The 26,941-nt window shown below is 46.6% G+C and overlaps 2 protein-coding genes and 2 long non-coding RNA genes across 7 annotated transcripts in view; 2 read left to right on the forward strand and 2 right to left on the reverse strand.

Moving 5' to 3' along the window:
• The first annotated feature begins 6,914 nt into the window (after positions 1-6,914).
• On the forward strand, positions 6,915-10,771 carry LOC110309347 (serine protease-like protein 51). Of its 4 annotated transcripts, none has more exons than XM_021181957.1 (5): positions 6,915-7,010; positions 8,018-8,204; positions 9,026-9,285; positions 10,155-10,297; positions 10,472-10,771. In XM_021181957.1, the coding sequence occupies exons 1-5, from the start codon at positions 6,947-6,949 to the stop codon at positions 10,769-10,771; spliced, it is 954 nt and encodes a 317-aa protein (XP_021037616.1). In that variant the 5' UTR covers positions 6,915-6,946. The 4 variants fall into 4 exon arrangements, with proteins under 4 accessions (XP_021037616.1, XP_021037617.1, XP_021037619.1 ...); XM_021181958.1 differs by having other exon boundaries at positions 6,996-7,039; positions 8,018-8,109; XM_021181960.1 differs by having other exon boundaries at positions 7,002-7,039.
• Positions 10,772-12,396: 1,625 nt separating this feature from the next.
• LOC110309348 lies at positions 12,397-17,335 on the reverse strand. The gene is made up of 4 exons (XR_002379692.1): positions 17,201-17,335; positions 16,562-16,601; positions 15,804-15,931; positions 12,397-12,957 (listed from the first exon to the last, which is right to left on the reverse strand). It is a non-coding gene; the product is annotated as an uncharacterized LOC110309348 (long non-coding RNA).
• A 99-nt stretch (positions 17,336-17,434) lies between these two features.
• On the forward strand, positions 17,435-26,475 carry LOC110309670 (serine protease 52). The gene is made up of 5 exons (XM_021182399.1): positions 17,435-17,543; positions 22,236-22,431; positions 23,374-23,621; positions 25,209-25,351; positions 26,194-26,475. Exons 1-5 carry the CDS (start codon positions 17,462-17,464, stop codon positions 26,458-26,460), a joined length of 936 nt encoding a protein of 311 aa, XP_021038058.1. The 5' UTR covers positions 17,435-17,461; the 3' UTR covers positions 26,461-26,475.
• Positions 23,932-26,941, reverse strand: part of LOC110309671 — a 3,459-nt gene continuing 449 nt past the window's right edge. The window contains exons 2-3 of the long non-coding RNA XR_002379729.1: positions 26,562-26,672; positions 23,932-24,669 (exon numbers count right to left, since the gene is read on the reverse strand). This is a non-coding gene — a long non-coding RNA (uncharacterized LOC110309671). The remainder of the gene's footprint in view (positions 24,670-26,561; positions 26,673-26,941) is intronic.

Raw genomic sequence — 26,941 nt, forward strand, 5'->3', positions numbered from 1 at the left:
GTGTGTTTGCTACACATATAGTTTTCTACTCTTACAGAAAGCTTTGTGGATGGGAAATGGAGACCTGTAGTATTTCCCTACCATTGTTCCTCTGCATGTAAGGACCACATTTGGATATCATATTTGGATTATATAGGGCAAGAGTATTTGAGTTTTGAAAATTGCTGATCAAGATATTGAGTTTCACAAATTGTTCATTGAATTTTGGCTTGGGATTAGGACAATCTCCAGTGACTTCTGAAAAGATCTATTTATCTGCCATTTTGGACTATGTTCATGTGAAGTGGCATTCTTGGTAATGAGGGTTATAAAATCAAAAATATTAGTCAACGTTGAAAACCAAATGGTCAGCCAAGAATTTTTTTGAGACAGTCTTGCTATGTATCTTGGCTGTCCTGAAACTCATTGTGTAGACCAGACTATCCTAAAAAATCACAGATATCCATCTGCCTCTGCCTCTGCCTCTGTCTCTGCCTCTGCCTCTGCCTCTGCCTCCTGAGACATGAAATTAAAGCACTGGTACCATATTTAACAAGATATAATTCTTTATATGAAACTAAGTAAGCTTACCCACCTTTCTAGCATTAAATTTTGCTTTCACCTTTAGTAAATGGTAAAATCATGTGTATCCCAAAGAATTGTTCAAAACAAATTATTTATACTAATAAAGGATATATATATATATACATATATGTGTATATATATTATATTTTGATGAAATGGTATCATAGAAAACGTATTAAAATGTGGTGGTTTGATGAGCATAGTCCTCATGGGCTCATATATTTAAGTGTTTGGTTCCCAGGTCGTGAAACTGTTTGAGAAGGATTGGGAAGGATGATTTTGTTAGAGTGGGTGTGGCCTTGCTGGAAGAAGTGTGTTACTTATATGGGCTTTGAAATTTCAAAAGATGCCCATGTCAGAGGCCCAGTCTCCCTCTCTCTGCCTGCTACCATAGAATCAGGATGTAAATTCTGAGCCACTGATCTAGCACCATACCTGTCTTTCTGTTGCCACAATCCTGCCATAAAGGTCATAGACTAACTCTCTGAAACTGTTAGCAAGTCCCCACTAAATGCTTTCTTTTATAAGTTGCCTTGGTCATGGTGTCTCTTCATATGTAACTAAGGCAAGAAGCCTGCCATAGACTATAGTGAGCTGCTACCCCCTCCTTCCTAGAATTGGGTGAGCAAATTGGGTGGATCAAAGAAGAAAGAACAATTTTAGGGCCTGAAAGAACTTGCAGAAACACAAAAGAAGTTACAGAATAAGACATGTGACTTAGGCTTTCCATTGCTTTGAAGAGACCAAGGCAACTCTTATAAAAGACACTTAACTGGGGCTGGCTTACAGGTTGAGAGGTCCATTTTCATCATGGTGGGAAGCACGGCAGCATCCAGGCAGGCATGGCACTGGAGAAGCTGAGAGTTCGACATCTTGTTCTGAAGCCTGACATCCAAGCAGGTAGAAGGGTCTCAAGCCCACCCCACAGTGACATACTTTCTCCAACAAGGTCACACCTTCTCCAGCAATGTCATACCTCCTAAAAGTGCCACTCCCTGGGCCAAGCATATTCAAACCATCACATGTCACTTGAGGATAGATGTCTGGCTGATGCTCCACAGGCATCCTCTAAGTGATGTCACCAAAGTCCTAACCAGTGATCTTCTGACTTCCAAAGAGCAGCCTGGGCATTGTTGAGAAAAGCATAGAAAAGGATTAAAATTAGTGAAGCGCTTTTCTTTTGCTTGCTCTTTTGATACAGTGTTTTCCAGTGTGACCTAGACTGGCTTGAACTCATCAAATGGCCTAGCTTCACCTTGAATTCCCAGCAATCCTGTCTCAGCCTTCTGAGTGCTGGAATTACAGGTGTGAGCTACCATTAAAAATGACTTTTTAAATTTATGTATATCCCATGCAATGGCTGGGACATTCAAATAATAAAATGATATTATCTGACATTCCCATTTGGCTGATGTTCCATGTTTTATTTGGGAACCCTGTGTGAAGACTTACAGGCTTAGCCTGCAGATTTTGATCCAGTGAGTTCGGAGGACCTCATGCATACCCACAGGAATTAGGCGTAAGTGGTCTCCAGACCCAGAGAATGTGGATCTTCTGTGTTAGCTCACCTGACCTGCATCCTCTTCATCTTTGATTCTTGGAGAAGAGGGAGTAGAGCCAATGCTGAAAAGATCATGAGCCTTCAGACCTTGTCTGAGGAAGGAGCTGAACACTCACTGGGTCAAAGAAAAACTCCTGATTGTGTCCAGGGGAAATTGCATTTGGGTTTGGGTACAATGACTGTAGAACTATTGCACAAGACCGGTGAAGAAGCCATGAGGTACCTCCAGCATTTCCATCAGAACACAGCAACTCATTCACCTACATGGTACATGAATAGAGCAGAGGCTGGTCGCTGTGGTTGATCATAGACCCTGTGCCATTCTGTGTAAATAGTGGAATCGTATTACACTGCCCTTTTCTAACACCTCTGGTGCAAGGTTGTCCTTATGGCCAGTGGGAAAATGTTGCCAGAGCCTTGTGATTTCTTTCATAGCACTGTAGGAAATCTAAGTCAAACAAGTCACCTGATGTTGGAGGTAGATGTCAAATAGGAGTGACATCTTCCATTCATGCTCAATCTTCAGAAAAGGGCAAAAAGCAGCCATATTCTTCACCAAAATATCACAAGCATGATATCTAGACAACATTCTATAATTCATCTCCTCTGAAACTTCCTGAGCCAGGCCCCTATATTTGAAATCACTCTCAGCACCATTGTCTTCCGTGTTCATACTACTATGACCCACAAAGCAGCACTTAATAGCAGATTCTACTGCTTGCCTAACCCAAAGTCCCAAAATCTACATTCCTCTAAACTAAAACATGGTCAGGCCTATCACAGCAGTAGCCCACTCTTAGTATTAGCTTCTTAAGTTTTATTGCTGTGAAGAGACACCATGACAGCACCTCTTATAAAAGAAAACATTTAATTGCGACTGTCTTACAGTTTTAAAGGTTTATTCCATTATCATGATGGTGAGAAGCATGGTGGTGTACAGGTAGACATGGTGCTGGAGAAGAGCTGAGAGTTCTACATCTTTATCTGCAGGCAACAGAAAAGGACTGTCTCACTAAGTGTAGCCTGAGTATATATAACCCCAAACTCCACCTCCACAGTGACATACCTCCACATACCTACTTGAACAAGGTCACATCTATTCCAACTGGGCCACACCTCCTAATAGTGCCACTCCCTATGGGCAAGCATCCAAACACATGAGTCTATAAAGGCCATTCCTATGTAAACCAACACATTACACATTATCCACCTTCAAATATAGTTCCCATCACGTCCACAAGGGACTTGGGGGCATTTCATCTCTCAGAGCTTTGCTAATAACAGCCCTCTCACCTACTGAGAAAATAGCTGTGGTCACAGTGGCCACATTTGCTGTGACAATGCCCAGGAAGATCTATGACCCAGGTCACAACTATCACCACTAAGTTTGCATGTGGAGTTGGTGAAAGATCATAATCTCTGACTTATCTGAGTCATGAACTTGGAGGTCACTTTTATGTGTCCCCTCTTAGATTCAAAGTGAGGCACATCTCAGATATGAAGTATTGATTTTCTCTGATGACCCCTGCAGGCAATGAGATCATTTGCTGTCATCTTCAGTGTGCAGAACAATTCCACAAACTAGAACTAGTTCTTCCCTTGTTTTGTGGTGAAGAAGCGACTCAGACACATTTTAAGGGCTCTGATGCTTTCATGGGTGCTTTTAGACAAAAAAAAAGGACAAAACAAAAAACCTCTGACTCTCCCATAGTTTTAATTAATGTTCTCAGACACTAAGGATTTTGAATGACTTGCTCAAAATAATATAGGCCCTGGAGGATGGGGCCAGGATGGAACAACTCACAGCCATTCACAGATCAACTTCCACTTTGAATATTATTATTTGTTTATTCTGATGCAGTAATGAGAGATCTCTTGGTATGGAAGCAATAGAAAAGAGACCAAGCCACCTATTTTGAATAAGACATTCAAAGTGTTCATTTGGAGCAGAGATGGGAGAGGGGCAGCTTGAGAAGTCGGGGTCTGGCTCTGAGAGTGCATCAGATTGCTCCACACAACAGAGAGTGCAACACGCTTTTGTTTGACTTTATGAGGGTAGGCTAGCTTGGTAAAAGGACACCTTTACATTCTACAAAGGAAGCTATGTCCTATCCCACAGGTCAGGGATACTACCTGCAAGCAAAGCCAGTGGGAAGTTAGAAAATTGCTCATCTGTGAGCTAGGCAAATGGGTGCTAGCTGTATGGAATGGATCCTAGGGCCATCTCAGGAGTCTCTCACTTAGCAGCACCCACCAGCATTGAACTATCTGAGGGTTTAGGGAAGACCATAAACAATCAATAAACATTCTCCTTGTGGCCTCATCAAATGTTTTACAACAAAGCCAAGAGAGATCAGCATTGAGGGTGAAGGGAAACACCCTCTGATGTTAAGGGTAAACAGTTAAAGACTGAAGAGTTTTCCTTTTGCTCCCTTGTGGTAGCCCCTACCCACTTCAATTCCAACTATTTACTAAGCAATTAAGTACTAGGCAGCATGCCAGGAACAGAGGGTATAAGAACAAAGAGTTGTAATCTAATGGGGGTTGGGGGTAAGGTGATAATACTTAGAATTGGGTCTCAAAAGTTCCATGCACCGTCAAAGGAAATTTCAACCCTATCATGAATTGGGTGGAGGAGAAGAATTAAAGTGGGTGGCAATATACCACTTAGTACACTTAGTGGGTACCCACTGGAGATAAGGGAAAGCAGAGGAGGCAAAGAATGGAAAGAGAGAGGCTTGGACAAGGGACAGTGTGATGGCTAATACTGTCAAAATGACAGGGTCTGAAATCACCAATTATCTAGATCAAGTTAGTTGAGGTATGAAAAGCCATGTCAACCATGGGCAGTACCATCCTGTAGGCTTGGCTCCAAGAGTGAATGAAAAGGAAAAAGCAAGTTGAGTACCAGGATTCATTGTTCTCTGCTTCCTGACCTTAGAGGCAGTGTGACCAGCTGCCCCAAGTTTCTACCAGGATTTCCTTACCACGATGGACTGTGCCCTCAAATTGAGCCAAGAAAGCCTTTCTCTTTAAGATGCATTTGCAAGGCCATCTTTTCACAGCAAGAGAACAATAATAATCAAGGCAGGTCTCTTTGGCCAGGCACCTGGAACCTTCATGAAGGAGAGAGGCTCACTGAGTGACAAGACTGTTGATGAATGAGAGCAGATAGAGGGGTTTTCCCAGTAAGAACAGGGGCACATCCTGAAGCTGCTTATTTTGTCAGTGTGAAGCTATTGATGATTATGATCTTGAAATGCTGATGAGGATGAGGATGATGTGGAGAGGGTAGATGGGTGATGGACAGGGGAGAGATGAACTGAGCTGGTGGGAAGAGGGAAAGATTCAGAACTCACAATGCTATCCCTAGACAATCCTCTCTTTACTTCCCATGCACCTCTGATGCTCCCCTGCTCCCATAAGACCTCCTTTCTGGCTCTTGTTCCTGCCTTTCATCCTAGGACCTCACAGATGGACCCCTTCCCAGGTTATTTGTATTCTTTGAACTTCCAGTCTGCACTGGTTTCAGACGATGTGTGCTGTGGAGCCAGTGGCTGTGGCACCTCAATAGCTGTTACTCTATGTCTCAGCAGTCTCACAATCTCTGACCTCAGGCCACCAACCTCTCTCACCTGAGTGACTGCCTATGTGATATTGTTTGTTCTGGGTACCCCCAATAACATCCATGTTTTCATGTAATATCCAGAATAATTATCTATCTATCTATCTATCTATCTATCTATCTATCTATCTATCTATCATCTATCTATCTATCTATCTATCTATCTATCTATCTATCTCTGTGTATGAGAGAATATGTATGTGTGTGAGCATATGTGTGTATGTGAGAGAATGTGTGTTTGAGAGAGTGTGTATATGTGTGAGTGTATGTATATGTGAGTGTATATGAGTGTATTTGTGTGTGTATGTGTGTATATGTATGTGTTTGTATGTTTGCATGTGTGTATATGTATATGTGTGTATGCGTGTATATGCATGTGTGTATGTGTAAATGCATGTGTGTGCATGTGTATATGTATATGTGTATGAATGTGTGTGAATGCATGTGTATGCATGTGTGTATGCATGTGTGTGTATGTGTGACTGCATGTGTGTGTTAGTGTATGTGTGTGTGTAAGAGAGAGAGGTGAATGTGGAGCCTACTGGACAAACTTGGCAACTTTGGGTGTCATTCCTCAGGCTTCACTCATTCTTTTTGTTAAAAACCATGTATTTATTCATTTTATGTGTATGAGTGTTTTGCCTGCATGCATGTATGTTCTAGAGTTTGAACTCTAGCCTTTGCACTTGCGAGGCAAGCATTTTGCCGACTGAACTATGACTGCTGCCCACTCTAAGTGGTATATTACTACCCACTTTAATTCTTCTCCTCCAGCCAACTCATGATAGGGTTGAAATCTCCTATAAAGGCACATGAAACTTTTGAGACCCAATTTCAGAGAATATAAAAATCTCACCCAGAGACCCAAGCTCTTTACTGCCAGAGATAGCAGTAGAACAAGTGACTTCTCAAAGTGCTTAGAGTCAAGGGCAAGGCCAGAGCACAGAGGCAGATGATGGTTAGCATGAAGCATCTAGGTATTCCCAAGTCACTATGCAAAGGGACTGATAACCAGGAAGGCCTGGGAGAGGAACTTGGCTCTGTCAGGTTGTGCCTGCTCCTCCTATCATCTCAGCACTTACTGTGATGTCACCAGGCCAGGCTCTGCCATGCACTTGTGATGCACAACTGTGGCAGCCGCAGCTGCTGTTGTATCAATGTGGGCAGGGCATCAAGGCAGGCACTGGAATGACAACATGATGCTCCCACTTCTAATTGCACTGCTCATGGCTTCCAAGGGACAAGCCAAGGACGAGCAAGGTTAGTGTCAAGCCATCTCAGAACAAAAGGTAGGAAAAAGCCTGCCACCTCATCCCTGGATCCCCTAGGGTGGATGGGGCTAACTCATACACCTATGCAGAAATGCAGAGTTAGACGTTTCTAACCCAAATCCAGACAGTATAAAATCTCGCCCAGAGACCCAAAACTCTTTACCGCCAGAGGTGGCAGTACATGCAATCTGGCTTAGGAAACGAGGAGACTATAACCGATTGACCAAACCAGATATACTGGACTGGTTGAAGATGGTGTCTCCAGTGAATGCCTTAGGATCTGGACCCAGAGTTCTAGAAGCACTGGAGCCTTGGGACAAGATGAACACCTAGCTCCATTTCCCCCACCCTATGCCCTCTCTGTAAATGAATAGAGGACCCTTCTAGATCCAGACCCTGAATGAGGCAGCAGAAAGGGGTGGGGTAGACTAGGGATATATTTAATTCAAAAAACTTTTATTAGATCACATTGCTATATGAAGTCATTTCATGTAACACTTGCTCTGAGGTCCTGGGAGAAGTTTTGTGGGTAGACCAGATGGGATGCTGACACATCTCTCTGACTCCCTGTCTCTCTGTCTCTCTGTATCTCTGTCTCTCTCTCTGTCTCTCTCTCTCTCTCTCTGAGTGCATGTGCATGCACACGTGTGTTATAATTTCATCTTTCTCAAAGTCACTCAGCTATTTTACAATTCTATCAAGCAAGCAGCATTAGCTGGTAAATTTCCATTGCTTTTCATACAGTTGCCCTTCAAACACCCTTTAAACATATGCATTTATGATTTCTGTGGCAGGTTCTTTTTTTGTTGTTCATTTCCCTTTCCTGTGCTGGCCATTTTCAGTTTGTAGGTATTTTTTAAGATCTGTCCCATGATTGCCCTCAGTTTCCTCAGGTGCCACCTGAGCTTAAGTGAGAAGGTTCTGGGAATGTGGAGGGAGGGTTTTGTCCAGGCCCCTTATGGACCAATGGCTCTTGCCTTTCTTTCTCAAAATCAGTTCTGTGTGGCCACAGACCTGCCTTCCCAAACTCATCATGGCTGCCATTGCGGGAGCTGCTTGAGGTCCAGCATGGTGAATTCCCATGGCAAGTGAGTATCCAGATGCTTGGGAAACACCTGTGTGGAGGCTCCATCATCCACCAGTGGTGGGTTCTGACAGCAGCACACTGCTTCCCGAGAACCCTGTAAGTGTCTGTGGCATTGCCTTCATTTACATCGAATAGAGTACACATGCAGTCTGAGATAGTCACTTGGTCTATGAAGCTTTTTCAAGCCCTGAGCTCTGCTCCTGGTGGCTTTGGACTGAAGTCTGTCCCTATCCAGTCACCCCTCTTGACTTAGTCAACTCTACACAAAGATGGCTCCTTCTTGCAGCGTTGAAGAAGTCAGCATAGGCTTCCCTTTTCTTGTCCACCATCTGCATGTAAAGACACTTCGTTAGAGTCATCCACTCACTGTGCACGCATTGATCACCTACTGGGTACTGTTTCAAGTGCTAGGGATATAGCAGTCAATAAGATAGCCAAGGTTCGAGCCGGACATGGTGGCGCACACCTTTAATCCCAGCACTTGGGAGGCAGAGGCAGAGGCAGACGGATTTCTGAGTTCGAGGCCAGCCTGGTCTACAAAGTGAGTTCCAGGACAGCCAAGGCTATACAGAGAAACCCTGTCTCGAAAAACCAATATATATATATATATATATATATATATATATATATATATATATATATATCTCCAAGGTTCCTGTCACTGAGGTGTCCACACCGTCTTTTCTCAGTGGGCACATTATATTTCTGTTAGTTAGCGCTTCCCCTGAGTCTATGGTTCACTCTCTCAGAGAATGCTCTGGGCCCTGACTCTTACCTCCATGTTCTCTCGAGACTCCCACAGCATACCCACTACTATACACTACTTAGTGGTGAGTTCTACTGCTTGGGATGTGTCTTCAGAGACAACGTGGCCCACCACCATTGTCAGCTGTTGTGCGTTTGTATCCATCCCTCAGATTAGAACTGGTAGCAGTCAACGTCACTGTGGTCATGGGAATCAAGACTTTCAGTGACACCAACTTGGAGAGAAAACAAGTGGAGAAGATCATTGCTCACAGAGACTACAAACCGCCCCACCTTGACAGCGACCTCTGCCTGCTCCTACTTGCCACGCCAATCCAATTCAATAAAGACAAAATGCCCATCTGCCTGCCACGGAGGGAGAACTCCTGGGACCGGTGCTGGATGTCAGAGTGGGCATATACTCATGGCCATGGTATGCGCCTGGCCTTCGGGCCAGGATGAAGCTCACATGTAGGTTGCCCTCTGCTGAGCAAAATGGTGGTTTAGATGAGGGAGAACTCGGGTTTGAGTCTGGGGAGTACCTTCTTTTATTACCCTTTCCCATCCATAGAACAACAGCAATGCCTCCCTCAGTTAAGTCAAGTAGACGAAATGGATGAAATTACATAAACACATGGGGCCTAGAAGAAGCTCAGAACCTGAAAATAACGGTCATTTTTATGGATTCCATAAAATCATTTGGCTTGTTCATCTGTTTGCCTCACATATAGTCCACCATTTGTTGAGATATCCAACCTGGTGGCTTCCCTGGAGCGGTGAGTATCGGTGGCTTGGCTCCTTTCCTGCAGAGCACCGGGATGGTCACTCATGGAAGACTCCTGAGAAGGAAAGAATAGAGAGAAAAGCCAGGATTTCCTTTAGCACTGTGGTTATTTGGTCCCTCCAAGGTGGCACACCCTGATGTGTGCTCTCTTCCAAGTGTCTCCATTTGGCTTGCCAAAGACAAGATGTGGGAAACTGTTGCCAAAGCCCTTGGGTTGCTCTAAACTTTGACACAAGGACAAACAGTAGTGCCAGAGCCAGACTGGTGCCACAGAGAGATCTCCCCTATAGGGTAAGGGATTGGGTTGCTTCTGGAGAGAGCCTGCATCCTCTAGTCAGATGCATTGTAGAGGGACTACTCGCTGACAGGTACCTAGATGACCACAAGAGCAGGGTCATGCACTAAGTCATCCACACAAGGGGACTTGTGAACCATCAGACTTCCACACTGGTGTGTGTGGGCGGGTCACTCTCAGAGGCCAATTCATGCTCATTCTCAGGCTCGCTTCCTTTTGCCAGGTTCAGCCAAAGGCTCAAACATGCACCTGAAGAAGCTGAGGGTGGTTCAGATTAGCTGGAGGACATGTGCCAAGAGGGTGACTCAGCTCTCCAGGAACATGCTTTGTGCCTGGAAGGAAGTGGGCACCAATGGCAAGTGCCAGGTACTCAGTCTCCCATCATACCCCTCCTCCCCACACCCCACAATTCTTAGGTTCCCAGAAGTAGTCTGGGGGTGGGGACTTGCTCATACCACTGGCCACCACCCTTTTATATCCTCTTGCTGTAGGTCCGCTAGACTCTCTCATGTTAATTGCTCCTTGTTTTCTCGTTCCCAGGGAGACAGCGGGGCACCCATGGTCTGTGCTAACTGGGAGACTCGGAGACTCTTTCAAGTGGGTGTCTTCAGCTGGGGCATAACTTCAGGATCGAGGGGGAGGCCAGGCATTTTTGTGTCTGTGGCTCAGTTTATCCCATGGATCCTGGAGGAGACACAAAGGGAGGGACGAGCCCTTGCCCTCTCAAAAGCCTCAAAAAGTCTCTTGGCTCTCAGTCCATGCTACCATCCCATATTGCTAAGCTTGGGCTCTCAAATACTGCTTGCTGCCATATTTTCTGGGGATAAATCAAATTGCTAAGCTCTGACTCTCTTATTGTTTGCCCAGTCTGTTGTCTCTCACCCTCACAAAGGCATCTGAGGAACGCTGACTATGGGTTGGTCTCTACATCAGCTGAGTTAGCTACGGACTTAGTTCCCGGTCTCATACTAATGTAGGGATGTCAAACTCCATGCTGAAAGAGGTGCTGTTGGCGTTGTGGAGGGTTGGGCGGGAACCCCAGAGGAAAACATCATGTTCTCTGACAAAGACGGTCAGGAGAATGTGATTTGGGAAATCTTTGACAAGTTTCCACGGGGAGTCATCTTTTCCTTCCCTCTCTATGAAGGAGTCTTTTCGCACTCTGACATTCTGACTTCCTTCTTCCTCCCTTGGAACATGATCATTCCCAGCCTTGTTTCTGTCGGTCCAGCACCCAACTTAGGCCTGCATCCTGGGAGCTCCCAACCTATGCTACAAGCAGATGCCTCCATACTCTGGACATGCATGAAGATCTTTTCATATGTAGCAGGTAGGGCTCTCTGGTCCAACTTGAAACTACAAGTGGGAGATTATGACTTGGGGACCACACCTTTCCTTCCCTTTCTTAACTTATTAAAAAAAAACATTTCCTGATGACAACTTGTTCCAGAAACTCTGATGTGTATCTACTTCTCCTTCTACATGGACTCTGAGACTGCCCAGGGACCAAAGCCACCCACCACGTGGATGGAACCAATCCCGGGACACCAGAGCCAACACGCCCTTCCAGGGCAAACAAAGGGTAGCTTGTTGCCAGGCACAACACAAAGGCTAAGAATTTGGGCTTAGAAAACCACAAGACCATGTCTGAAGACCAGTGCTATACCAGGCATCCAGGGACAAATGGTGGCTACATCTCTAGATATTTTCTAGGTCAGTCAATCTAGCATAGGACACGGGAGTTTATTTTTGCATGTATTCATTTGGATACTTGGTGAGCAATACATAAAAAGGATACAGGAAAATGCAAGATACGGAAGGCTCACGTCTTCAAATGTGTGTCACTTCTAAAATTATATATTATATATCACTTCATAGGATCTTCTAGTGATTACTTTCACTATGCAAGCACACATATATATGTATGTATAATTTCAGACACATATATTTCATATATATATAATTTATATGACTTCATTCTATTTTATGTCATCCATCTATTTTCTAAGGATTATGGGAAAGGGATTATAAGGTACAATATGATACCTTACAGGTGACAGTAAGAAATATGTCCTACCTGAGCTGGCATGCAGAGAAGGCACTCAGTTAAAATACAGGCTCTGATGTGGTGACCCACCAATCGGCAGAGCGTTGCCAGGAGGGGTGAGCTAGCACTCGCTGGCCCAAGCATAGCACAGTGCATACCACACCATGACACTTAATCACAGGTGTCCTCCTTAGTCCTGACTCAGCTCGACTCAGCAGCCAACTCACCCACCACAAGAAAGTTCTAGAAGATGCTGGCTCTTACTTCACCATTTGACCCAGTTCTCCCTCTTTAGATCTATTTGCTGTTCTTACCAGGGTCCTAGAGGGCTGTCTCCTAAGGCCTGAGCCACTGGATGCTGTCAGACGCCCCACCCCCAACCCCAGAAAGCAGTAACCAAAGCACCAGAGCAGGAAGTGAGAGGGCCAGTGGGGTATTTCTTTCCTGTTCCCTTCCTGGTTAGGTCACAGTGCTGTCACTGGTCCAGTTCCCACTGATGGCCCCTTCTTCACCCCTGTGGTTTTCCCGGGGTCTAGGAAGGAGAGAGTCTCTCTACTCTCATGGCTGATTGCTTTGGCTAGTCTCTTTAGTTGCTACAATGTCCATGATGTTCATGCCAACATCAAAATGACTCCATCCAAGTTTGTAGGGTTGAAATTCCAGCTCCTCCCTAGCTGAGCTCGGCCCTGCCCTCATAGCTGTCAACCTCCCTAATTCCACCTCAGGGATTCAGATAGTTGTGAGAGGCCCAAGAGAAGGGTTACTGAACCCTCAGTCTAGGTCCACCTTCCTCAGCTGTCCCAGCACTTTCATCTCCGGGAAGATGGACAGTCATCAGGCAGGTTCTCCTGGAATATAAGGTCAGGGCCCTCTCCAGCCTTGCACCCCGATCCCACAGTCTCCAGATCCGGAATTGAACTTCTGTAGCACTGCACGCAGTGATCCCACTGGTCTCATGCAAGAAAGAATCAGGGCAGAGCTGAAATCCAAAAGGGAAAACAGCAAGGCTGCGATCCGCAGGGAACAATGTCTGTTTCCTAATCTGTCTCCTGCCCCAAATAGCTCCTCCGCTCTCCTCCCCCAACTTGTGTTGATGTGTTTCCTGCCTGGGCAGCAGATGCCATGGAGACTTAAACTGGGTCATGGAAGGTAGTGGTAGCTGATACAAGCCCACAGGCCATGTCCTCCTTTGACCTGGCTCCGCAGGTTCTTGGCCTGGGGTTCAGAGCACAGACCTCACAAGGACACAGCTCCCAGGGCATCTGGACAGGGGCTTTGCTCCTTAGAGCCACAGTGAAAGTCCCCTGTGCAGCCAGAGATTGGGCAGGGCTGTTTTATAGGTAGGGACAAGAGCCTTGCGAGAGGAAAGTCCCCTCCTTTCTTATGGGAAGCCTGAGATCTGTTGACTGGGAGAGCTTAGGGGCTGCCTTCCAGCCAAACTCTAGGGTTCCAGCAGCAGAATAGCTGATATTATAATGTAAATTATACACTGAAATCTGGACTTGCCCCTGACTTCAAATCCCAGTCACGGAAGCAAAACAAGGTGACTGTTACCTGGCTACATGCCTCCAGCCTTTAGTGTGTACATAATATCTTTGTTATCGGGCTATGCCTCTCAAGAGCATGCCCCCATTAGCCGCTGTTTCTCTCCCAAGTTCTGTACCCAGCAGTATGCTCTGAACCCCCTTTCCTCTGTTTTATTTATTTATTTACCGTCAGTATTGCCTGAGAAGTGCTGTGTATGTATTCTAAACGAGGTTTGTGTTCCTAACCCACTGGGAGGCCGGTTTGGGAGGCTGAACTAATAAGGATGACATTTAAAGTTAACTGAGTGGGGCCCTGGCATACAGGAGAGTGTCCTTATTAGAATAGTTTTGTAAGAGTAACAGGTATACACATACACACACACACACACATGAACGCACACACACAGGAATGAGGAAGGGTGACAGGAGGACACAGAAAGTTGCCTGGCTGGAAGCTGGGAACTGAAGAATTTTCAGCAACTTTGTCCTTAACTTATCCAGTCGGCCTATGTTATCTTGTGGTGGAGGCCTTGTGAAATGTCCCTTAAGCATACTCTCTCTCTCTCTCTCTCTCTCTCTCTCTCTCTCTCTCCCTCTGGCACATGCGCACGCATATGTGTGTGTGTCTTTCACAGAGAAAGACAGTATTAAAAACCGATTTCTCCTCACATGGTGGGCCTTAGAATTCCAGCGGAGGTGCTGTCAGCAAATGGGGTATATTTGCTACTTTCTTGGGTGACTCGGCAGGTTCCAGAGTGTGCACAGTCCACCATGGTTAGGGGAGGGCTGGTTGCTCTAGTGACAATGAGCGTTTATAGCTGGTCACATTATGACAGTAGAGAGTTGAGTATGCAGGCCCATGAGAGAGGGAAGTGACTCAGAGGCGAAGAGCACTGTGCAAGCACAGGAACTTGAATTTGCATCCTCAGATCTGCCTAATGTCTGGGTATGGCTGCACACAACTGTGATCCCAGCAGTAGGGAGGTGGAGCAAGAGGAACCCAATAACTTGCTGGCCAATCTAGCCCAAACAGCAAGATTCAGGTTCAGTAAGAGACTGTATCAAGAGAATAAGGCAGAAGGTAATAGAGAGAGAGACCCAACTCAATACATACACCACACACACACACATACACACACACACACACACACACACACACACACANAGAGAGAGAGAGAGAGAGAGAGAGAGAGAGAGAGAGAGAGAGATGCACTTAGGGGACATTTCACTTTCAAACCACAGCGGGACCACCACTTCTGTTTTTTATATTGGGGGATTTGTTTGTGTACAAAGTACAGCAGCATTTTAAAAGTCTGGCTTTCGAGTTGTCACTTCTGTGGAGCAAGTGTGCCATTTGGAGGCCCTGTGAATGGAAAGACATGCACCTGCCTGTACAGTAGACGCAGGGCCCTTTCCTCCTCTGCTCCCATCTCTCCCTGAGCTCTGGGCCCTGTCCGTGGCAGGCGCTCTCTCTCTGCCATGGTTGTGTCTTTCTGGAATGACATACTATTGGGATCATATGGCAAGGGGCAATGTATGTTCAGTTTCGTCATTGGCCTAGCACACTTGTGTTTTGTGCCGGCAGGTTCAGCAATGGCTCCTCTTCATGGCTGAGCAGTCTTAGCACTGTGTCGGTGAGCCACCTGTGGAGCCAGTCCCCTAAGCCTGGGCATGTAGGTTCTTACTGGGGCTTAGTGGTTGCAAATAAAACCGCTACAAATGCTTGACTTATATTTTCTTTCATTTCCTTCCTTCCACATTTTCAGAACAGGGGCCTTGAACCCATAACGTCACACGTGCTAGGCCAGTGCTGTACACTAAGCTGCAACCCCAACCCTCCTTTTTTTTTCCTTTCTATTTTGAAATAAGACCTAAGTTACTCAATCTGGTCTTGAACTCATTCTGTAGTCCAGGCTGGCCTTGAACTTACAATCTTCTTGTCTTTGCCTCCTTCCTCAGGCCTGGGATTACAGACCTGTGCCACCAGGCCTGATCCTATGTTTTGGTTAAAATGCGAGTGCTTGGAGATTGTTTGGGGCACAAATGGGGATAACACAAATGTGTTCTCCTGGAAGCTATGTAGAACAGCGGGGTGGGGATGGCGTGTACGGGAAGTTCTGGAAAATCTCTCTGAATGGCTTACTCCATTTTACATGCACAAGTGACCCTGCCCCCACCCCAACCCCAGGGCCCAAGTATTTATAAATAGTGAGAATCACAGGCTCTGTTGTAAGAAACAAAGGGGGGAGCTTTCCCATCATTTCTGCCCCTCACTGGCAGTGAAAAGATAGGAGCCTACTTGATGAATTCCAAAACTCAGCTTACAGCGGGTGGCCATGTTACTCATTCCCCTTATGACGAATCTCGCATCCATAATGAACTGTTTAACCTTTCATGAGGCAGTCATTCAGATGGACATTTCCAAGACTTAAAAAAAATTACATTAGTATATTTAGGGTGTGTGTGTGTGCGTGCACGTGCGTGCACGCTTGTGCGGGCTTGTCTGTGTGTGTGGAGGTGAACATACAGAAAGAAGCCAGAGGATAACCTGGGTATTGAAGCCAGAGGATAACCTGGGTGTTGAAGCCAGAGGATAACCTGGGTGCTCTTCCTGAGACGGAGGCCATTTCTTTACTTTGAAATAGAATTTTCTCAATGGTCTGGAACTCACTCATCAAGTAGACTAGGCTTCCTGGCTAGAAAGCACCAAGAGATCTGCCTGTTTCTGCCTCCCCAACACTGAGATTACAAGGGTATTATACGTGACTTTTATCTCTGTGTGGGTTCTGGGGACCAAACACAACCTTGTGCTTATGAGCCCTTGATTGGACTGAGCTGCCTCCAGACAGCACAGCAAATTCCGCCTGCTCTATCTCCAGGCTGATTAGAGGCTCAGCTTTTTCCTCGGGAGAACTCTGCCTCATGGCCCCTCCCTCAGCCAGCACCATGACCCTGTCCTGACCCTTAGTGACACCCTTTCTCCGTGGTGTTAAGGCACTCTCTTTGCTCTTTCCGCTCAGATTGCCTGAGAGTTCCCAGAGCTCAGAGAATACCTACTGTTCCTCTGGTTGCATCCTCCCAGGTGGGCTCAATAGGGCTAGGAGCAAACACAAATGAGAAATGAGTGCAGGGGGTTCCACCTTAGCTCCCCACAGAGGGATTGTCCCCAGGGCCTGGGGCTGAGAGCTTCCTGTTGAGAGGAGCTGGTGGCCAAGGTTCTGTCTCTGCTGGGAGACAGTAAGCAAACCTGAGGGTTATATCAGAGGCTCAAAATATGACTGCTCCTGCGCGGGGATACCTGCCTTAGTGTAGCTGTTCTCAACCTGTGGGTCCCCACCCTTTAACAGGGGTCACCTGAGGCTATAGGAAAACACAGATATTTACAGCATGATTTATAACAGTAGCAAAATACAGTTATGGAGTAGCAATGGAAATAATTTATGGGTTGGGGATCACCATAACAGAAGGGACTGTGTTTAAGAGTCATAGCATCAGGAAGGTTGAGAACATCTGTCTCGGTGCATTAACCCTTCCAATGCCACAGAGATGTATCATCACCTATTGTTGGACAAATATGAGACTCAAAGTCAAGTGACTCCCCCAACGTCCTATTGGTCGTATCTCTGGTGACATGAGCTCTCTCCCACAGAGTGTGCACTGGTATCTCTGCTGTGTCATCTGATTTATTTGACATACCTCAGCTTCCTTCCTTATTCATTAAGGCTGTGCCTCCAGCCATTGTGTCCTGGGGCATCTACAAACCAGTCTGTTGGGATTCCACTGTCACCCAGGTCATTACACCCTTCCTATCCTCCATCTCCTGGAGGTCTCAGGAGGCCACCTGCTGCTTAGGGTGGCCCACCCAGGCCCATTGTGATCTCAGTGCTCATCTAGGCCCAGCCTGCCATCACCTGCCTCAGTGTTGGAGCTCCCCATTGCTGATGTGCAGGCAAGCTGATGAAACGATGGAAGGGCAGAAGAACAGGCCTGTTGCTGCCATTGGTCCTCCTGTTGTTTGGGGCACGTAGCTCACTGGCATGTAGGTTTCTGGGGACTCTGTGGCTCAGTCCCTAAGGGGTGGTAGAATCACCCGGGAACTAGTTCCAAAGGAAACTTCCCAGGGGTAGTGATTCAGTACTTTGGGGCAGGGGTGGGGCAGGGTTTAGGGATCTGAGGCAGCTGGTTCTTGACCAAATGATCACTGGGATCCTTATACCACCTGTCCTTTAAAATTGTTGGGGGTTGGGGAGCCTGGTTTTTCTGTGTGTGTGTGTGTGTGTGTGTGTGTGAGAGAGAGAGAGAGAGAGAGAGAGAGAGAGAAATTTGCATCTGAGTAGATACTAGAGTTTCCCAGAGTGAATGGCCATACCAGTACACATTTCAGAATAGGCACCCAGCTGTTGGGTCACTGGTGCAGAGTGGCTACATCAGGAAGGCTTAAGTCCAGCAGGATCTGCAGAGAGTCTCTTCCTTCTTCCACCATGCTGAAAACCTTCTGAATGATCTAATGCCAAGTCTAATATATTACAGCACTCAAGCAAGGCATCAGTATCCCCTGTGATGGGCTCCTGTTTGAGTACAGAGAACGTATACAGTTTGGGTCAATGAGGTGGTCAACAAATTTCAAGCCTCTGCCACAGGGTGTGCTGTTTTAGAGACTGTATTTACAGTAGAGGAGGACAGAGTTTTCCTCAGTATGGTGGTAGGGATGGGCCTTAAACAAACACAAAAGCTGGGCTGTTGGTTTGGGCCTCTAATCTAGCTACTGAGGACGATGGCTCAAGGGGATCTCAGGTTCAAGTGTAGCCTAGGCTACAGAGTGAGTTCAAGACTAGCCTGGACAACTTAATGAGATTCTGTTCCCAATATAAAAAGTGAAGAGGGTTGAGGATAGCCACTCACCAGTAGGGTACTTTCCTGCAAGCAAGGAACCCTAAAGTCCACCCCCAGTATGGCAACAAAACCCCTGAGTAAACCTTGCTGTCTGTCTTATACAATGGCAGGAAACAGACAAAACAGACTGGTGTTGTTGGAAACCTGGGTAGAGCCGACGGAATTGGCTGGTCAGGTAGAGTCTTTCTGCACTCGTGATATTTGCTTTCCCTGATGGGGAGGCACACTTACTTGCAAGCACGGGGTAAAGACTCGCACACAAAAAGAGCATTGCAGAGGCAGACAGGCCAGCAAGGGGAAAAGGGCTCAGCACAGAGTGGAGAAACCTGCAGGGCCCAGATAGGCCAATCTTTGTCGAGATTCTGAGCTCCTTGGTTCTTCTAGACTGGCCAGCCAACAAGTCCCAGGGATGTGGTTGTCTCCACATCACCAGTGAGGGTACCCACTGCTGTGCTCAGCATCTTACCTGGGTTCTGCAGGATCAAACTCAGGCCTTGGCACTTGCATAGCAAGCACTTTACTGAGCTATCTCCTCCGCTCTGTCTGCTCTTGACAGTGACACTGATGGGATGATTACAGGGTTTAAATCTAGCAAGATAGTACCCATCCATAGGGCAGTGTGGACCACTATCAGTCATTACTCAGCTCTGAAGCCTGCATGGCTACGCACCGCCATCCATCCCAAGACTTCAGAGGACTCTTTCCATTTGCTCCTGAGAGACATTTCTCAGGGCTGCAGGACTCCACCTCTCACCAACACCCAGATGGCTGGCAGTTCTGCTAAGCCTAGATGCACCATCAGACTGCATTTCCCAGAAGACAGCAATAGTCTCTTAAGCACTCAATCAGACCCAGCTCTCCAAGGAAGCCTTGCTCCCACCTCCATCCTCAAAAGCCTGCCTTCTGGGTGGATAGGGTCCTGACAATCAGTGTTTGACTAGAACCTCTCAGGTTCACCCCAGTGAGCAATTATCCAAACCACACGCTATCGGTCCAATTAAGGCTTTTAAAGGTTGGGCAGGTTGGGCGGTATGTACTATTACAGAAGCTCTGAGCAGAAAGGGGGTAGCTGGGTTTAGAAACAGTTGGACTAGCTGGAAGTCCCTCTCTGCCCCTGCTTTTGCGTGAGCTTGAGCGATGAGCTTCTTTCTTCACCTGTAAAGTGGGACTGCAGATACCCCGAGGAGGACTTGGGGGATTATTAGGAGTCTGTTGCCCATGCACGCTGCACAGTAGCTGACTCAGGGAAGATCCTCAACAGGTGACAGATGGCACTATGTTTCAAAATGAGGGAAGGACTAAAACGAGTCATTTTGTGAACCCAACCTGATTTCGAATGACATCATTTTGTGTACATGTTCAAAGCAGTCATCTCAAATCCACATTTAGTTTCTCCCACCCCAGACCAACATGCCTGTTTTACTGTACTGTAATTCTAAGGTTCTCTTGCTGGAATGCCAACTGTCTCTGTCTGAGATTAGATTGCAGGTGCCTTGTAGGATGCTGGGGTCCATCAGGAAGGGAAAATATGCCTCCTTGATACGAGCAGGGGAGACAAGGCAGGGATTCCTGCAATGACACTTCTGCAGACTCCCTCAAATGCAATGGCACTTCTGCCAATCGCCCACTCTCCCTCTTCCTTGGCTTCCTGATTTGGGAGCTCAAAGGGTTGATGCCTTTGAACAAAGGCTCCTCAGTCTCTGGCCACCTCTTCCTGACACTGGTGGTTCAAGCAGTTTTACCATTAATACTGCCCTATGGATGGATACTATCTTGCTAGTACATCTACACACTCATCTGGTCCACCCACCTATCCACACATTTATCCACCTACTCCATCTATCCATCTGTCCAGTTTATACCATCCCCAATACATCCATTTATTCCAGCACTGTGTACTGGGCTCCTGCAACGTACCAGTCTCTTGCCTAGGTGGTGTGGCCATAAGAATTAGTCACATAAGGCTCCTGCCCGCATGGAGATTAGACTCTAATGAGAGGAGCCGATGTCAAGAGTTTGCAAACATTTGCTGACTATTGCTGGTGTTCTGAGGAGAACATCTCATACAAAAATGATATTGCAATAAAGGTAATTTAAAATTACATCACACACACACACACACACACACACACACACACACACACACAGAGTACCCCCCATAACCCACGCTAGCCTCAAACTCCAGCTTCTCCTGTCTCAATTTTGCCCAGATCAGCAAAACTCACTTTCCGATTGAGCTAAGATGCCAAGGACACTCAGGGGCACAGATCAGGGAGGAGAAAGGGGAGGGGCCCTGAGGCAGGAAGCTGCAGGTCACTTCTAGGGAATTGAAAGCAGGCTATGATGTTGGGAAAGAAATGGAAAAACAGAGAAGCAATGGTTGGTCGTGGGGGTGGCAATGTTAGGTGGTGACACAGTGATTGGTGATGAATGGTGGGTGTGTGGCGTGATTGTGTGGTAGGGGTTGGTGGTGTTGGTGTGTGAGTTGGTGATGGGGTTGTGTGGCGGTGGGTTGTGTGGTAAAGTTCTATGGTGATGGAGTTCTATGATGGTGGTGTATATGGGAGTGGGCTATATGGTGGAATCCTGGGGTGGTGTAGGTCTTTGGTGACAGGTGATGACTTAGATGGGAACAGGGCGTGAAGTGAGACTGTGTGGATAGGGTTTGTGGTATAAAGTATGTAGTAGTGCTACACAGAGGTAGCATATGTGGTCTCAGGGATATGTTAGCAGGGTATATGTGGTGAAGTTCTGGGACAGAAGTGTGTGAGAGAGCATTCGGTAGAGTGGGGACTAGGATGGCACACGGATGGAGATTGTGACTAGAGAGAGCTGGTCTAGAAATACTGCTATATTTTCCTATAAGAACTGTGAGAGTGCCATCACCATTAGATCTTCACCCATGTTCCTGACCCTTCTCTGCTGTATAGTAGCTGTTGGGCCTTTACCCGATTTCCAGCCTTAGGCTTCACTCTTTAAAACAGGGCAGTGATGATGCTAGGCCAAATGGGACAGTGCTTTGCAAACAGTGAGTATGCGATACTGTAGATTTTATTGCATTTGCTTCTCTAGTTGGAATAATACTGGAAGGGTATGGGGAGGCTTAGGGGTAGCATGCTTGCTTAGCATGCCCCAGGCCCAGGGGTTGAGCCACGGTACTGAGAAGGAGGAAGAGGAGGTAGAAAAGGAAGAGAAAAATGAGGAAAAAGAAAAGAAAAGAGGAAACAGGGAGAGGAGGGGGAAAAGACATCAAGAGATGTCAAAACAACTCTGCCCCATAGGAACTGCCAAACTCGCTTCTGGGGAGGACTAGAATGATCCTTGGAATTAAAGTTGCACGAAAGTGTGTTCCCTAACCACAATAGGAAAAGCAGGACAGGAACCAGAGAGCCGGTGGGACTAAGCCATCTTCTTTCCATGATTGGTTTTCTGATGCACAGTGCAACACCAGACCTATAGCATATTTCAGGGGACAGTGAGGAATGGTTTAAAGAAAGAGGCATTGCTACACAGTCCTAGGGGAGTAGCAAGATCCAGCTGCCCACCATGTGGCTTTGAGTCTCCCTTCTTCTGGGCCCTACAGGAGCACTCTAAGAAGCAGGTGGCAGTGAAAGTAACCTCCCGTGTTCTCCACACATGTGTAGCCAAGCTCTTGAGAGGCCTATGTGTGTGTGTGGGGGGGCTTGGATTAGTGTGGGTTTTATATCTATGTCCCTTTGTTGAGCCCTTCTTGCCTGTGTGTGGGGGAAGGACAGGCCTGTAAGGTAAACTTTTTCCAGGCCCCTCAGACTTGACTTCTAGACCCTAAAACTTTCTTCCTCTTCCCCGTCTCTTTGAGGGGTATGTGGCCGGCGAATGAGTGGCAGATCCCAACAACTTAATGTTTCTGCTATCGTGGGAGGCAAACCTGCAAACATCTTGGAGTTCCCCTGGCATGTGGGGATTATGAATCATGGTAGTCATCTCTGTGGGGGATCTATTCTCAATGAGTGGTGGGTTCTATCTGCATCCCATTGCTTTGACCAACTAAACAAGTGAGTATTCCTGGAAGACACACGGGGGACAGGTTCAGGGTGGGTGGCGGCACCAGGGATTGAGCCTAGGGGACCATGCTAGGTTGAGGCAGGGTTTCTCTGTGTAGCCCTGGTTGTCCTGGCTCTGCAGATCAGGCTGGCCTCAAACTCAGACATCCATTGCTTTTTATTTCAAGGCATCTTAGTAAGTTTCTAGGCTGGCCTTGAACTCATTCTGTAGCTTGAAGAGGCCTTGAATTGGTCATTCTTTTGCCTAAGTTTCCCAAGTAGCTGATCCTGCAGGCCTGTGCCAACAAGTTTAAGTTAGAAATTTCTTCTTAACTAGTGTGTAATGAAATGCTTGTCCCCTCAGGTGCTAAAATGGCCTGTATGGCTCAGTAGTCCTTCTGGATTCTGGGAAGTAAGCAGATCTCCTCCCAGGATTCAATGTATCTTCTTGTGAGCTCCAGGCATTTCATGCTGCTAAGCATCTTCGGGCATGATCTGACTTCTCAAAAAGCACTTTTTCTAAGCTGGTTATGGCAGTGCATGCCTGTCACCTAGCACTCTGGAGGGTGAGCCTAGAAGATTATTTGTCATGGGCGAGCCTAGGCTACATAGAGAGAACTTGTCTTAAAAGACAAATGAAAAGAAACTCCATATAGACAAAAGGGAAGCCTATCACTAATTGCTTGCTCTTGTTGGAGACTCAGAGGGTGGAGCACAGGTGCAAAATCAGAGACGTTTGAGACCTTGGGGTGTGAGGTTGGGGCTCTAGTCCTTGAGCACACATCACCAGCTCTGGGCTGGTGTACAAGTCCTCGAGTCTCATGAGTCTTTCTGGACTTCTGCTCTACAATGAGACAAGCCCTTGATCATAGCCACTGGGGGCAGAATCCCTAGGGAATCTCACACCTCCACTTCTATCATTTACATTTTCTCTCTCTTCTTATTTTAAATCAGCTCTAAATTGGAGATCATTCATGGCACTGAAGACCTCAGCACAAAGGGCATAAAGTATCAGAAAGTGGACAAGTTATTCTTGCACCCAAAGTTTGATGACTGGCTCCTGGACAACGACATAGCTTTGCTCTTGCTCAAATCCCCATTAAACTTGAGTATCAACAGGATACCTATCTGCACTTCAGAAGTCTCCGACATACAGGCATGGAGGAACTGCTGGGTGACAGGATGGGGCGTTACTAATACTAGTACGTGACTAGATTGGATATACAGGGTGGCATGTGGCTGGTGTTCAGAAGGATTAGAAAATTCTAGAAGCTCTGCTGGCCTTGAAATTCTGTCTAGTGGATATGATGACTTCGGCTCTCACTGAAGGCCCATGACATAACATATCCTCAGTACCCCCAAACAGTCAGCCTTCATAAAACTTCGGGGACCTGGAACAAATTGTGTGCTATAGAACATGAGCCCTGGGCAGAACTTCTGGGGAAACCAAGGATGAAAGGTCACTCAGTAGAATTCTGAGGGACCATGAAAGGACACAGGGCAGCAGTATGGACTGACTTGGCTCCACATGACGGTATCTGTATTGCTTTTGTAAAGTCAAGGTCTCTAACTATTTGAAAGCCATAGATTCAGGCCGGGGGGGGGGTAAAAATCAGCTAAGTCTGTGACGTGCCCTTTATAGAAGCCAGCAACAGTCCACTTCTAGACCCCCTTCCCAGCCACTCCTGCCAACTAATCCCATTTGTCCATCTTCTTGGTAAGCATGTTGTCTTAGGGTTTCACTGCTGTGAAGAGACACTGTGATGGAGGCAGCTCTTACAAGAGGCAAATATTTAACTGGGGCTGTCTTTACGGTTTCAGAGGTTCAGTCCATTATCATCATGGCAGGAAGCATGGTGGCATGCAGGTAGACACATTGCAGGAGAAGGAATTGAGAGTTCCACATCTTAACCCAAGGGCAGCCAGGAGACTCTGGCAGTGGGGAGGAGGAGGTTTTCTTTCACACAGGGTGGGGCTTGAGCTAGGAGCCCTCAAATCCTGCCTACACAGTGACATACTTCCTCTAAGAAGACCACACCTATTCCAACAAGGTCACACCTCCTAATAGTACCATTTCTTGTGGGCTAAGCATATTCAAACCACCACAGCATGTCTTGTTCCATAATCAATTAGCAGGGGACACTTTGCAGGTCATGCTGTTCCTCCATTGCAGGTCCTTATGTGGATGGACCTGTGTTCTAGTGCTGTTCCAAAGTCCCAGTCTGAGTCAGTCACTGATGATTTTATGAGCTTAAAAGAAAGAAAGAAAAACAAAACAAAACGAAGTTTTTAGCCCCAAAGTCCTCAGGTATCATTTCCTTCAACACATATGCTTTGACCTTTTCTCTGCTCTGGAAGCATTCTAGACACAAGATTTGACAATTCCTAAAGAGAAAGAAAGCATCCACCCCCTGGGTGGTGAGCTCCTACTTGGTGAATGTCTCAAGGGTCCTAGAGTGTTACAAGCCCCTCTATCTGCCTCAGTTTTCTTGACCATCATGCATTCAAACAAAACACATTTTCAGGACTCCAGCTGGGGCTTGTGCCTACTATAGGGTTGGAAGATGCTGAACTCAGGCCGAGACTTAGCAGGGATCTAGTACTAGGGAACTATGGATGCCTGGGGGATCTTGACAGTCTTAGAGATACCTATCTCTCTCCCACATTTGATTGGTCTCTGGGTGAACAGAAGTTCTTTTGTCATTGGTGTGATATGGATGGGTACTGACACTCAACTCAGGGCCATTTTCCCTGAGACTCTCTCTTCCTTTGCTTCTCCTCTGGCTCAGGTGAAAAAGGAGTCCAACCCACAATTCTGCAGACAGTCAAAGTGGATCTGTACAGATGGGATTGGTGTGGCTATATTTTGCCTCTATTAACCAAGAATATGCTGTGTGCTGGGACTCAAGATCCTGGGAAGGATGCCTGCCAGGTAATGGGTTGGGCTCACCTGGGAAGGGTGGCTGGCTTCTCTGTCTGGTGGATGAGATACCACAGCAGTTTCTTAGGGTCACTGTAACAAATAACCACAAGGTGGGTGGGCTTTAATCAATATACATGATCCTACCATGACTTAGGATCACACAAGCCCTAAATCAAGATGTGGGCAAGGCCTGTTCCTTCCTAGGTCTACGAGGGGAACCATAGCCACCTCTCTAGATCCCAGTGTGGCCTTGCTCTAACCTCTGTCTCAGTCTGTGGAGGACCTTCTCTCTTATGAGTGTGGCTTCTGATTTATTTATTTCCCTACATCATTTAAAATGTGGAGATTTAAGTATTAACATGTTACCATTTTTAACATGATACCGTTCTTTTTGCATTTGCCATATATCCATCTGTGTACCTGGTAGATCCAACCAATAGCTTCCTATGAGGCATGGTGGATTTTTGCTTTCTCTGTTCACTTTTTGCATTTTTGAGTAAAATAGAGAGCGCTGAACTGATAGAAAACAAATTTGTGGGAAAAGCACAAGCCTTTGATACAAGATATATCAAAATGAATGATACATTAAATCAATAACGATCTCAGTGGTGATGATGGTGGTGGTGATGGTAGACATCAGTCTTTCATGTCGTCACTTACCCAATTGCTTTTGCCTACATGGTTTGCTACGTATGCAACAGTCACACCCCTGTGGCTGGAAAACTGAACAATAGCCAGAAGCTGCCATCATAGGAGCCCTTCAGCACTTTTGATCAGATGCCCACACTTGAGCAGGTTATGGGAGCAGCCTCCCTATTGCCCTCAACTTCACCTCAACGTTTCTTTCCTAGGGTGACAGTGGAGGAGCTCTCGTTTGCAACAAAAAGAGAAACACAGCCACTTGGTACCAGGTGGGCATTGTCAGCTGGGGCATGGGCTGTGGCAAGAAGAATCTGCCGGGAGTATACACCAAGGTGTCACGATACCAGAGGTGGATCATCAAGCAGACAGCGAAGGCGGGGAGGCCTTATGTGTATAAGCAGAACTCTGCGTGCCCTTTGGTGCTCTCTTGCCGGGCTATCTTGTGCCTATATTTTGTAATGTTTCTTCTAACCTGATGATTAAACAGGAGACTGCCAATTGCCCTTCTCAGTGTATGAAACAATGAGGCGACTGAGCTTCAAGGTTTGAGCAATGATTGGGTAACGATTTGTCTCACCTGAGCTCACTATGCAGCTATAGGAGGGTGCCAGATAAGCCTGAGAATCACTGGCAGAGTTTCAAGTGAGACTGGAAAGCAGTGTGTGTTTTCTCCAAGAGTTCAGAGTCTCTTTATAAAGGGGGTAATGGTGGGGTTAGTCAGGCAGTGAGTAAATAACTGGCCAAGAAAAGTAGCTTGGAAATTAATGCAACCAAACCAAACAACCCACCCACCAACCAACCAACCCACCAACCAACCCACCCACCTACCAACCTACCCACCAACCAACCCACCCACCTACCAACCTACCCACCAACCAACCCACCAACCAACCCACCAACCAACCCACCAACCAACCCACCCACCAACCAACCCACCAACCAACCCACCAACCAACC

Source organism: Mus caroli, chromosome 14 (genome assembly GCF_900094665.2).
Source record: "Mus caroli chromosome 14, CAROLI_EIJ_v1.1, whole genome shotgun sequence".
Classification (NCBI taxonomy): Eukaryota; Metazoa; Chordata; class Mammalia; order Rodentia; family Muridae; genus Mus; species Mus caroli.

Excerpts from the sequence above, each read along its gene's own strand:
- LOC110309670 (XM_021182399.1), top strand. The coding sequence starts at position 17,462 with ATGAAACGATGGAAGGGCAGAAGAACAGGCCTGTTGCTGCCATTGGTC. Across the intron at positions 17,544-22,235 it reads GGCACGTAGCTCACTGGCAT|GGGTATGTGGCCGGCGAATG; the intron begins GTAGGTTTCTGG and ends CGTCTCTTTGAG. Across the intron at positions 22,432-23,373 it reads TGCTTTGACCAACTAAACAA|CTCTAAATTGGAGATCATTC; the intron begins GTGAGTATTCCT and ends ATTTTAAATCAG.
- LOC110309347 (XM_021181957.1), top strand. The coding sequence starts at position 6,947 with ATGATGCTCCCACTTCTAATTGCACTGCTCATGGCTTCCAAGGGACAA. Across the intron at positions 8,205-9,025 it reads CACTGCTTCCCGAGAACCCT|ATTAGAACTGGTAGCAGTCA; the intron begins GTAAGTGTCTGT and ends TCCATCCCTCAG. Across the intron at positions 10,298-10,471 it reads GCACCAATGGCAAGTGCCAG|GGAGACAGCGGGGCACCCAT; the intron begins GTACTCAGTCTC and ends TCTCGTTCCCAG.